The sequence below is a fragment of the Odocoileus virginianus genome, chromosome 15 (genome assembly GCF_023699985.2).
Source record: "Odocoileus virginianus isolate 20LAN1187 ecotype Illinois chromosome 15, Ovbor_1.2, whole genome shotgun sequence".
Taxonomy (NCBI): domain Eukaryota; kingdom Metazoa; phylum Chordata; class Mammalia; order Artiodactyla; family Cervidae; genus Odocoileus; species Odocoileus virginianus.
The window spans coordinates 17,244,816-17,258,221 of NC_069688.1; the positions used below are offsets into that span (position 1 = coordinate 17,244,816).

Consider the following 13,406-nt stretch of genomic DNA (forward strand, 5'->3'; position numbering starts at 1 on the left):
TGAGATGCTACTCAAAATATACTGAAGTATATTCCTTTAAACATTCAAATGAAACTAAAAGGGGTCAATAAGTGAGACATACCCCTGCGAAGAGCCCATATCCGCGGATGGCAATGGACAGGTCCTTGCTGTTGGCGTCCACATTCCTGATGATGCTGTAGAACTGCTCCATGAAGAAGCGCAGCGTGCTCCTGTGCGCCTCGGCATCGCGTGCCACCAACAAGGAAACCTGCATCGCACAATGTTTACTTTAGAGGCATCCATCCAAACGTGAAAAGGCTAGAACAGCCGAATGGGACATCAGTGGGCTACTACAGGTCCACAGCCACTATTACTTGTAAAGAACCATCTGTTCAATTCACTTAGTCTCCATCAGGTTTAGAAAAGGTACTTCTTTAAGTAAGCCTTTATTACACGTGATGCATTTTTCCTACAGAAAGAGACTGAGAGAGACCAGGTAGACACAGGAAGACATATGCACAAAACACAGGCTGCAGACAAAAGCTCCCTAATGAAGCAGAAAGCATCCTCAGATTCATCTTTGACTCAAGGTGACATAGAGCTGGGCAGGCCCAGCTTCCGGGGAGCTCAGAATCTCCCACAGACAGGACCCCCAGGAGGGAACACAGAGACGGTTCAGAACTAACAACTAGGGGGAAAAAAAAGGGCATCTCATTTCTCAAAACAAAAAGCTACAATAATTACGTGAGCCAAAGCAAGTACTCTGAGAAGCAAGCAGATGACGATGCACCATACATGGTGACACCTGCCAGAACTCGAGACCAGCAAGGGCATCAGGAAGCACTTGCAACCTGCCCACGACCGTCTGAGACAAGGATGGGAAGAAGCCAGACAATCACCAGAGGGAGAAGGAAAACACACATCCACATTGCCAACCTGCAGCCCACGCCCAGACCCGTAAGAAGGCCCCAGGTCTCAGCACCCGGAGACGGCAGGCCACCTGCAGGCTCCCTGCACCCACACCCAACCTGAATGGAAACACTCTGGGGCAGGAGGGCTCGCCTCGGCCAAGAAGCCACAGAGACGCGAGCATCCTGTCTAACAGGACAGCAGACCCCGCCACCCTCCCTCCCCCCTCCCTGCTCCTACCCTGACACAGCCACCACCTCCAGGGAGCCCTGACCTCCAGCCCTCCCTACTCCCAGCCCTCCCTCCCTCCTTCCTACTCCCATCCTGACCCAGGCACCACGTCTAGGGAGCCCTGACCTCCAGCCTTCCCTCTGTCCCACCTCCTCACTCTCTTGTCCAGCCTTGGCTCTAACGACCTGATCAGACTTGATGTCTTCAAGCTTTCTTTTCTCCAAACCTGCCGCCACTCCCGCGGCAGAGGGATAACCAACTTTTCTCTTTAAAGCTTCTCTCAGAGGCTAATGGACCAACTTGTATTTTTTTTTTCAAATGTTCATGCACAAGACTGGAATTTATGTCTTTGCATAGAGTTTTACATAGTACCTGTTTCAGAAAAGACTCCAGAGCTGAGTGTGCAGCTTTCTTCAATTCCACATTCATGTGGCTGCACCACTTCGACAGGACTTCAAATAAAGAAGTGTAGTTGTCCAGAAGGCAGGTGCTAAACTGAGATGCATGCAGGGTGAATAAGGACAGGCCAGCTGCAAACACAGAACACACTATATTTGAAACAGGATGACAAAGGGCAGGACAAAGAACTAAGAAAGCTTCAGGCACACATCAAACCAAAACTGTGCTCACAAAGCCCCTGAATCCTTACTTTAGGGGCCTGGGGTCCCCTCACATCTGATGCCTCCATCCTCCATTTGAATCAAGAGGCCCACAATCCAGTCAGTGACCCCCAAAACAAATCGCCAGTCCAGGTTTGATGCATCAGACAGGGGTGCTCAGCACTGGTGCACTGAGATGACCCTGATGGGATGTGGAGGGAGGCGGAAAGGGGGTTCAGGATTGGGAACACATGTACACCCATGGCTGATTCATGTCAATATATGGCAAAAACCAGTACAATATTGTAAAGTAATTAGCCTCCAATTAAAATAAATTAATTAAAAAAGAAGAGAAGTAGGATCAGGATTTATGTAAATAAAGACAGAATCAAACAATCTGAATTGCTCTAAAGTGTTTTCCTCTGAAATGATGTACTCTTAGTGTGACCATCTCGAACAGCACAAGAGCTGCTATCAGTGACCACATGGGAGCATCACAGGGGTCACAGCACCACCTTCACTCACAGTTTAAGGAAACGTTCGCTCAGGCGCCAACCTAATAGCCTCCTTAAATGTAGAATCTTACCCAGAGGCACGGCGTATCTCTTCAGATCAATCTATTAAAAGAAAAAACACTACCATCAGTGTTTGACAATCACAAGGCTCAGTTGTGAAAGAATTAGAATACTGAATCCTACCTGAGGACGGATTGCCTTTAATGCAAAATCAAAAATCTCTCTTGAAGTCTGGGGATCTGAGGAAAGAAAGAAAGCAGCCGCTGTCACAGATCATAAGGTGTGTCTGGCAAACCTCATGAGACTCTCACGACCCACCACTCTGCTGGAGACAGCAGGACCTCTTCTTCCATTAACCAACGTGCCAGTCAGTACCCAGTACTACTACCCGAAGTCACATAATCACAACCTGACCCAAAACTGAATTTTAGCCTCAGACTAAGGCTGAAGTCCCAGTCCTGCCATGCACTGGTTAATTAGTTTCCTGTTACCGCTATAACCAATTATCACAAACTTTGAGCCTTAAAACAACACAAACTCACTACCACACAGTTCTGGAGGTGAGCAATCTGGAACCAACATGACAGACACAAGCAGAAAACCCAGAGAAAGACCTGAAGACAACAGGACTGACCTTTCACAACTGGAGACAGAAGGAGTGGCCCCTGGAGGAGGGTGATGCTGTCAGGCCCACCCCCAGCACTGGGACCCCAGGGTCTGGACTCCACCTCAGCTCCCCAGCTGGAGACCCTGCACCCAGAAGACGAGGTGCAGGGTCTGACTCTCCATCTAAGCCTGCAGCACCATTCACCCCACCCAGTTTCATCTGCAGACCCGACACAGCTGGTGTTCCTCCAAGCTGCACCCCCACCAGCCCTTATGCGGGCCCCTGGCCGGTACTAGGACCCCTCCAAAGTGACCCCTGCCGTGCCAACACCTCAGCCAGCACCAGCATCCCCAAAGTGGCTCCTGCCCCCAGGCTGCCCCCACACACCAGAGCACCAGCCACAGCAGTAACCAGGCCTTAGAAACCACAGCACAGTGGCCCCCAGGAGGCTAGGCTGGCCCACCTGCCACAACGGATGCTCCCAAGTGACTGGCTCCAGGGCAGTCCAGGGGAGGGGGGGTAGCTGCACTGCTGGACCCCACAGGACACCTTCTACACAGAGACCAAGAAACGTAGCTGAACTACCAAACACAAATAGAGAATTAGGCAGGACAAGAGGCCAAAGGTCATGTTACAAAAAAGAACAAGACAAAACCTCAAAAAAAGAACTGAGAAAAACAGAGGTAAGTAACTTCCCAGAAAAAAATTTCAAAGCAATGGTCATAAAAATGCTCATTGAACTCAGGAGAAGAATAAAAGAACACAGTAAGAACTTCAACAAAGAACTAAAAATCATATGACTATCTCAATAGATTAAGAAAAAAGTTTCTGACGAAACTGACATCCATTTATGATAACAACTTTTAATGAAGTGGATAAAGAAGGAATATACTTCAACACAGTAAAGGTCGTACATGACAAACCCAGACCCAATGTCATACTCAATGCTGAGAAGCTGAAAGCATTTCTTTTGAGATCAGGAACAACCCAAGGATGACCACTCTCACTACTTTTATTCAACCTAGTATTGGAAGTCCTAGTCAGAGCAGTCAGACAAGAAATAAAAGGGATCCAAAGTGGAAAGGAAGAAGTTAAACTGTCACTGTTTGCAGATGACACACTATATATAGAAAATCCTAAAGACTGCACACACCAAAAAACAATTAGAATAAATAAATTCAGTAAAGCTGTAGAATATAAAATTAATATACAGAAGTGTATAGTATTCCTATACATTAATAATAAACTATCATAAAGAAAAATTGAACAAACAATCCTATTCATAGTTATACCTAAAAGAATAAAATACTTTGGAATAAGTTAAACCAAGAAGGTAAAAGATCTATACCCTGAAGACTCTAAGACATTAATGAAAGAAACTGAAGACAATACAAATAAATGGAAAAGTATACTGTGCTCACAGAGAGAACTAATTTTGAGAAAATGTCCACACTCCTCAAAGCAGTTGACAGATTTAATGCAATCCCTATCAAAGTATCCATGGCATTTTTCACAGAACTGGAAAAGATAAACAAAAAATTTGAATGGAAACACGAATGACTCTAAATAGTCAAAACAGTCGCTGAGAAAGAAGAGCAAAGCTGGAGGCATTGTGTGCCCTGATTTCAAACTACACTGCAAAGCCACAGTAATCAAAATGGTATGGTTCTGAAACAAAAAACAGAAACACAGATCAAAGAAACAGAATAGAAAGCCCAGAAAAAAACCCACACACATATGATTAATTAATCTATGACAAAGGAGGCAAGAATATACAATGGAGAAAAGATAGCCTCTTCAGTAAATAGTGGTGGGAAAACTGGACAGCTACATGCAAAAGAATGAAGCTTGACCCTTTTCTTACACCACATACAAAAATAAACTCAATGTATTAAAGACCTAAACCTATAATCTGAAACCACAAAACTCCTGGAAGAAACATACACAGTACTCTTTGACATCAGTCTTAGTAATACTTTTTTTGATCTGTTACCTCATGCATGCTTGAATGTGTGCTCAGTCGTGTCTGACTCTTTTGCAATCCCATGAGCTATAGCCTGCCAGGCTCCTCGGTCCATGGGATTACCCAGGCAAGAACACTGGAGTGGGTTGCCTTTTCTACTCCAGGGTATCTTCCTAACCCAGGGATCGAACCTGTTATCTCTTGCATTTCCCGCACTGGCAGGCAGACTCTTTACCACTGGCACCCCCTGGTAGTTACCTCACGAGAGGATGACAAAAGCAAAAACATGCAGGACTACATCAAGCTAAAAGGCTTCCGCATGGGGAAGGAAACCACCAACAGAACAGAAAAGCAGTCTGATGAATGAGAGAAGATACTTGTAAATGACAGGGCTAATAAGGGGTTAACATCCAAAGTTCACGCTGAACTCAACGTTAAAAAAAAACAACTCAGTAAAAAAAGTGAGCGGACTGTGACAACAGAGAGGTGTGGGGTGGGGTGAGAAGTGGGAGGGAAGTTCAAGAGGCAGAGGCCACACATACACCGATGGCTAATTCATGCCGCTGTTTGGCAGAAACCAACACAACACTGTAAAGCAATAATCCTCCGATTAAACATAAATACATTTAAACAGAAAAAATATAAAAATAAAAAATGAGAAGAGGATCTAAATAGACATTTCCCCAAAGACACAAAGATGGCCAACAGGTACAAGATGCTCAACATCACTAACCAGGGGAATGCAAACCAAAACCACAAGATCTCACCTCACACCTGTCAGAGTGGCTGTCATCAAAAAGACAACAAATAAAGAGTATTGAAGAGGATGTGGAGAAAAGGGAACCTCATGCACTGCTGAAGGGAATGAAACTGGTGCAGCCACTGTGGAAAACTGAGTGGAAGTTCCTCAAAAAACTAAAACTACCACATGATCCAGCATTCTACTTCTGGGTACTTATCCAAAGAAAACAGAAACAGTAATTAGAAAAGATATATGCACTCCAGTATTCAGAACAGCATTATTTACAACGGCCAAAACACGGAAGCAACGTTTAAGTGCCCATCAACCAAAGAATGGATAAAGAAAATGTGGTTAATGTGCAGGTATATGTATTTGTAGGAATACTATTCAGCCGCAAGAAAGAGTGAAGTCTTGCCATCTGCTGCTACACAGATGGACCTAGGGGGCATTATGCTAAGTGAAGCAGAGTCACGGAAAGACAAGTAACCTGAGATCTCACCTAAATGTGGAATCTAAAAGAACAAAGAAACACAGAAAAACAGAAACAGACACGGAGAGCAAACTGGTTGTGGCCAGAGTGGGGAGCATGAGAGACACCGGTGACGATAAGGACGTGACTCACAGTTTGGGGAGTACAGTCAGCACTGTCATAACAACTTTGGTGACAGACATTGAGACTTGTTGTGGTCATTTCCTAAGGTGTTTCATCATCAGATCACTATGCTGTACACCTGAAGTAACACAATACTGGGCTGCAGTTATGCTTCAATTAAAAAATAAAATAGGGAATTTCCTGGTTTAGAACTTGGTGCGTTCACCCACGGGGTCCAAGTTCGATTCCTGGTCAGGGAACTAAGATCCCACAAGCTGCAAAGAACGGCCAGAAAAATAAAAGAATAAATCATTAAAATAACACAAAGGAAGCAGTCACCAGGGTGTGCTCCTCTCTAGAGGCTTGAGGGCTGCCTTCAGTTTCTAGAGGTTGCTCGCCCTCCTTGCCTTGGGGCCCCAGCTCCATCCTCACAGCCAGCTTCTCCCGTCACAGCACCCTGACCCTGACCCTCGTCCACAGTCAAGTGCCCCTGTGATCACACTGGGTTCACCTGGACAGTTTCAACGTCCCGTCCACAACCTAACTCCCCTCTGCCACGGACCCGACAGTCGAGGGGCTGGGATCAGCACGGCACATCTTTGGAAGCCATTACTCTGCCCACCTCGGTCCAGTGTTCTAATCTGGGAAACAAACATATTATCACCTGCTTTAGTGAGTTGTTACAGGATATCCCTTGCAACATGAACAAGATAATCCTTAGCACATGGTTAATGAGCAATAAGTGCTATTATTTTTCTTGTTCACCAAATGTCAACTCGCCAAGCGAAGACAAAGAGAAATAAGCAACGTCACCTGCCACCAAGGTCAAGTGACAAAATAGACTGCCTAGGAAATGAAAAACACGTCGCAGAAAGTGCTGTAACAAAGAGGACTACAGAAGCCCAAGGAAGTGGTTCACACAGGGAAGCACAGAGGCTTTGGAAAACAGGAGATCCCTGAGCAGGAAGCTGAGAGGGCGGGATGCTCCATGGACAGGGAGCCGGAGAAAGGAGACCAAGGAGGGGAAGCAGGAGCAGCTGGGCCAGCTTCTCTACTCAGAGGCAGCAAAGACTGGGAACACCCGGTTGAAACGTTAGAAACTGCTGCTTCCTCAGGTTGAAATGATCAGATCTGCCAATTTCTTAAGTTGCAATTCAACAAAAGCAAGCACATTTGCAGGAGGTAGAAAAATCTGGCAATTATCTGAACAAAAATAGTAAGGAACAGCAAACAAGTTCTTCTTTTAAAGAATTTTCTGGAGTTAAGAAGTTTTATTTGTCCTTTAAAAAGAAATGAATTCATTATAATGCTCTCATAGCTAGATTATCCTCTAAGCTTAAATTTAAGATACTATAGAAGAACACTACTGACAGTTACAAAGAAAATTGTAATAAACAGAGTTTAAAACCAACAGACAAGGATCTGCAGCCCAAGAATTACAAAATGCTAATGAAAGAAATCAAAGAGGACCCAACTCAACTAAACGAAGAGGTGCACTGTGCTCATGGGCTGGAAAACTCAACGTGGTTAAGGTATCAACTAATCCACAGGTTTAGCACAAAGACCACAAATATCCAAGCAAGGCTTGTCGTCGACACAGACCAATCTGTTCTAAGATTTACACGGAAAGGCACAGACCTTATAATACCCAAATGATTTTTAAAAAATAAAATGTGAGAATTACAGTGGACATTTAAAACTTCACTATATAATTATATCATAAAGACCGTGTGATGTGGGCAGGGGAACAGAGAATCAGGATCCACCCCCACAAGTGATGAGCCAATCAGCTAATGCCCAACTGGCTTTCTACAAAGACACAATGATTCAGTGATTTGGTGATGATTTCATGCATGTGGCATGAAAATCACAGGCAACCAAAGAAAAAATAAAGTCAACTTCATCAAAATGAAGAACCTTTGCACATCAAATGGCACAATCAACAGAGTGAAAAGACAACCCATGGAATGGGAGAAAATATTTGCAAATTATGATTCCATAAGGAACCAATATGCAGAATACATAAATAACTCATACAACTCAGTAACAAAATGTCAAATGATCTGATTTTTCAAATGCACAGAGAACCTGAATAGACATTTCAACCAAGAAGACACCCAAGTGGGCAAGAGGCACTTGTGAATACACTCAACACCAAGAGCCACAGGGGAGATGCAGGGAGAAACCACCCCACACTCACTAGGAAGGCTACGATCAAACAACAGGAAACAAGTACTCTGAGGACATGAAGAGACTGTGCCCTGATGGTGGGAACGGGAATTAGTGCAGCCCCTGGAAATTACAGAACCACCATGTGGGCCCGCAAGCCCACCTCTGGGGATGCCCGAAGGGAACACGGGGACTCCAAGTGTTCACACACCCATTTCCAGCAGCATCAGTCACAACAGTCAAAAAAGCAGAAGCAATCCAAGTACTCACTGATGGCCCAATGGATATACGTGTACTATATTCATATAGTTACAATGGGTGAACCTTGAAGACCTTATGCACAGTGAAATAAGGCAGCCACAAAGTTACCTGCTATGAGTCTATTTACATAAACTTGAAAGGACAAAGTTCAAGATGGGAGACTGAGCAGTGGCTGTGGGAGGAGGGGAGGGGGACGTGGCTACAGGACAGGCATCCTTCCTGGGCAGACATCATGCCTGGGCAGACACGCAGCAGGCTGCCAGGGTCTCAACTGTCATGGGCACACACTAGCCCACATGCGATAAAGTGGCACAGAACCAAATTCAACACCCAAATGTGTGCACGGGAAGCACGTCGAACCGAGCAAGACCCAAAGGTCCATCAGGCTGCACTACGTCATGACAGGCGTCACCAGGAGGTGCCAGGTGAAGGACACACGTGGATCTCTGCATTGCCTCTCACAACTGCATGTGAATCCACAACTGGTATAAAATTCAAAGATCACACAGGAATTCATTTCAGACTAGTAGTTCTTAACTAAAGAAACTCAAGTGCCGTCAAGCAATACCTTCCTCCATGGACTTGGTGAAGTTACACATAAGTGATGCCAGTCCCTTCAGACACCCTGCCAGCACCGCAAATTTGGGTTCTCTCACTGTCGATGTCATCTGAAAGGAGAGTTTAACAAGGTACCATAAAAAGAGAAAAGCCCACAGATACAAGGAAGCAGAAAAGAAGCTCATAAAGTTTATCATACCTGGGTCTTAAGTTCACCCAGAAAAGCCCGAAAGAGTTTATCCGAATTGTTTATCATCTCGGTAGGATGAACTTCACCTAATACTCCTAGGAGCTCATATATTTTTTCTAAAACTGAAAAATAAATTTTAGACAAATTAAGGCCTTAAAATTAAATAAATTAAGCACAAATGCACAAATAAGAAAAGGAGAGAACTTTACTTCAAAATAATTTAACAATAAACCACACAAACTATCTAGTTTTATATACTGAATCTTTCCTCATATGTTTTATATGAATTTATTATTATAAGCTAAATTACATTTGACATGTGAGTTTTCTATTTGAAGAAATCATTTTGTATAGATTAAAATTTTTATAAGCAGATTTAACACATTATTTGTTTCCATTTTGGTTTCTTCTCAGCAAAAAGAATTCATCTGTATTAAATGGAGAGGAAATCCCAAAAAAGAGAACTGATTCATTTTTTTGTGCAATAGAAACTAACACAATGTTGTAAAGCAACTATACTTCAATAAAAGTTAAAAAAAAAAGTTCATCTGTAAAACATAAATACCTTGGCAGAAAAAAAAACAAGTTTTACACTAAAAACTTTTTAAATTTGTTAAAACATTTTAAAGTCACATTTAAATTCATCTTACCTGTATCTGGTATTTTTGCTTTCAATGCAAGTTCTCCATAGAATTTGGTAAATAACTCTCCAACTCTTAATTCATCCATGAGTCTAGAACTCCTCAAAGTCTGAAGTAACTGAAAGAACACGAGTTAGCAGAGTCTAGGAGGAAGCAATGGAAGGCTTCCATCTACTGCGCCTATTCACACACAGCCATGTTCCACAGCCATCGTCTCCAGGCACTCACGCTCGGCGTCAAGCTAGGTTATGTGGGATGAGGGGCTGAGGTGAGTGGTGGAAAAACAGGGGAGGCCAAGTGTAAAGGGATGTAGACTTAATCTCACCTTCCCAAGAAAATTATCCTATGACTAGACCCATTCTCTCAGAGGCACTTAAGGACCAACAAGACCCAAAGAAATTGTACAACAGAGATGCAAAAAAAAGACATGCATCTAAGCAGAGACCCAGGTAAGGGTGAGTCCAACGACCACATACACACAACACACAGACCCTTCGAAGTGTGAGTGTAGGTTTCAAGAAAACATTCAAGGACACAATGAGGTGAATCTGGGCAAGTCTCAGAAGCATTAGGTTTTCAGAGTAAGGGCTTCCCTTATAGCTCAGTTGGTAAAGAATCCGCCCGCAATGCGGGAGACCTGGGTTTGATCCCTGGGTTGGGAAGATCACCTGGAGAAGGCAAAGACTACCCACTCCAGTATTCTGGCCTGGAGAATTCCATGGACTATATAGTCTATGGGGTCTCAGAGTCGGACAGGACTGAGCGACTTTCACTTTTCACTTCTTGCCCCTCACAGCCCAAATTCTTCCTCTGCTACCCAGAGTGGTGTGAGGGCAGAACACCAATGTGCTGCTGGGTGATGGCTGGAAACAGGCACCTTCTCACACCAATGGGACTCCTCAGCATCTCTCACCCACAACTCTAATTTTCAGTTCAAATTATATGTGTACGATAAAATACATGCACTTAGAAATATTTTTTAAATTACCTTAATAAGAAGTTCTAGGGCCGGAACTCTACATTTAGCAGCTTTATCTTTTGTGTAAACACTGGTACAAGTATTCTAGGATTTAAAAGGAGACATCAAAATCATCAATAAGATCTTACTTCTTGTAACTAAGACTTAATAGCTAAATCTTCACCTGGGAGAAGAAATACCAATATTTGACATACTACACTTTAATAGCTTTCCACAAGGGCCTCAGCACGTTAAATGTTTAAAAAATTAAGACACTTAATTTCTAACACAATCAAGCAAAAATAAGTAAACTACCCAACAAGAAAGGCAGAAATAAAATTAATCTTAACCATGTTAAGTTATGATGTAAGTTACCATGTAACTATTCATATAAGCTAAAAGGGACGCTGATATATAAAGAGGTAAGTTTTTTCCTCTTTACCTTAATATCTAGAGAATAAGTTGTGATCTTCTGGCCAATTTTTTCTAAGAAAATACATAAAAACTTCAGGGCTTCTTCTCTACAATCACGAAACTATAATAAAAGAAATAAACATTATGGAAACATGGGCTAAAAAAAGTCACCTCAACATGAAGAGACATACACTAGAAGAGAAAATGAAAACGGTCAACTTACTTCATCAATGCTGAGTGATTTTCGAACAAATACAAGCAAACCAAAATCTTTGGAAAAAACTAAGGAAGTGTGTAATGCTGGAAAAAAAAAAAAAAGAAAGTAAGAAATCTGCCAAGGTTCTCCATAAACACACACTTAAGGTGATGTTTGTTTCTCAATTCAGCCTCTTAAGTGACAAAACACAAGCCCAAATCTGCCTTGACAAGGAAAATGGGAAATTCTAGACAATGTTCCACAGTGATAAGGTCAGAATAATGGCCCCAGAGGCCAGAACTCTGATGCCTAGCGTCATACCTGTGAACGTGCTAACTTTACACAGCAAATGAAAACTAGGTTGCAAATGGAATTAAGGCTGCCCATCATCTGACTTTAAACTGGGTCACCAGGGCTTCCCTTGTGATTCAGCTGGTAAACAATCTGCCTGCAATGCAGGAGACCTGGGTTCCATCCTTAGGTTGGGAAGATCCCCTGGAGAAGGGAAAGGCTACCCACTCCAGTATTCTGGCCTGGAGAATTCCATGGACTGTATAGCCCATGGGGTCTCAAAGAGTTGGTTACAACTGAGCGACCTTCACTTCACTTCACTTCGGGGTCATCAAGGGGGCCCAATGCAGTCACAAAGGCCCTCACAAGTGGAAAGAGGAGAAGCAGATGGGAAGGCAAGCAGGACAGGTCCCAGGAATCTTACTTGACCCTCTGCTGCTGGCTTTGAAAATGGAGGAAGCAGGGAGGGGGGCAGCGTGATCCAAGAAATGCAGGTGTCTTCTGGAAACAAGGAATGCCAGAAGAAAGAAGGATCCTCAGTGCTACAACTGCAAGGAACTGAATTCTGCTAACAACCTGAATGAAAAGGAAATTAATTCTCCCCCAGGGGCTTCAAAAAAGGAGTGGCCCTGCCTGCTGCCTCAGTTTTAGCTTCATGAGATCCCTGCTCGCTTCCAACCACAGACCAGTAACCGACAAACCTGTGCTGTTGTAAACACTAAGTCTGTGGTGTGTTTCAGGACCAACAGGAAACTAGTACACAGCCCTACAATCCCTCAAGTGAAAGGACACATCCTGGATAGGAGAGAGTGAACCTGTAACTGCTTTACAAGGTTACTAAAGGAGCAAAACTTAACTCAGAACAGACTGGAAAGCATTTACACAGTGATGCTGTCCTCATGAACACACCGTGACAGTCTGTAGGTACTACACAGCAATCTCTTCAAGGCTTTATTTCTCCTCTTTATTAACAATGAGGTTTTCGGAAGAAAATCTCATTTTCAAATTAAGAGGATGCATCATGAAGTCTGCATGTTTGTGTTTTTAAAAGGGAGTGTAACCGAAGTTTTCACGCAAAGACACATTAAGAGTTAAGAGCATGACTTGCTTCTCAAAAGAAGGAACAGCAAAACTGGGGTTTGGGAAAGGTGCTGGTGGGTTGAGACGACAATGAGGTCGAAGAAGAAAACTCTCCTCTCATCGTCGCTCCCCACCGTGGTTAGCACTGATGCCAAATTCAGAGCATTTCCACCACCTCAGGCTTTGAAATACCTTTCTTCTGGCGTTAAGAAGAGGCAGCTGACAAACACTTTTACACAGATCCCAAATTCCCACGGGCCAGTTCAAGCACCACCCCGAGTGCCCACTCGGACTCGAGCGGGCTGCCGGGCACCGGCCGTCCAGAGCCCGGAGCCGTACCCACCCAAAAGCGCGGGGCCAGAGCTCAGTACGCACTCCTGCCCCAGGCCCCGCAGCAGCTGACCACTGGCCACCGCCGCGCCGCAGCGATCGGCAGAGGACAGGGACTCCTGGAGCTGTAGCAGGGAGCCCCGCACGCCGGACCCCGAATCGGCCATAACCTCCAGCCGCGAACACCACTTTCCCTGCC

The 13,406-nt window shown here is 44.0% G+C and overlaps 1 protein-coding gene across 3 annotated transcripts in view; it reads right to left on the reverse strand.

Annotated features, from left to right (window-relative positions):
- Positions 1-13,400, reverse strand: part of PRKDC (protein kinase, DNA-activated, catalytic subunit) — a 129,982-nt gene extending 116,582 nt beyond the window's left edge. For all 3 annotated transcript variants that reach the window (XM_070477071.1, XM_070477070.1, XM_070477072.1), the window contains exons 1-11: positions 13,221-13,400; positions 11,534-11,610; positions 11,339-11,431; positions 10,927-11,001; positions 9,948-10,056; positions 9,307-9,419; positions 9,118-9,217; positions 2,399-2,454; positions 2,287-2,317; positions 1,474-1,631; positions 83-229 (exon numbers count right to left, since the gene is read on the reverse strand). In XM_070477071.1, coding sequence (XP_070333172.1) covers positions 83-229; positions 1,474-1,631; positions 2,287-2,317; positions 2,399-2,454; positions 9,118-9,217; positions 9,307-9,419; positions 9,948-10,056; positions 10,927-11,001; positions 11,339-11,431; positions 11,534-11,610; positions 13,221-13,374 — 1,113 coding nt within the window. In that variant the 5' untranslated portion in view covers positions 13,375-13,400. The remainder of the gene's footprint in view (positions 1-82; positions 230-1,473; positions 1,632-2,286; positions 2,318-2,398; positions 2,455-9,117; positions 9,218-9,306; positions 9,420-9,947; positions 10,057-10,926; positions 11,002-11,338; positions 11,432-11,533; positions 11,611-13,220) is intronic.
- Between the last annotated feature and the right edge of the window lie 6 nt (positions 13,401-13,406).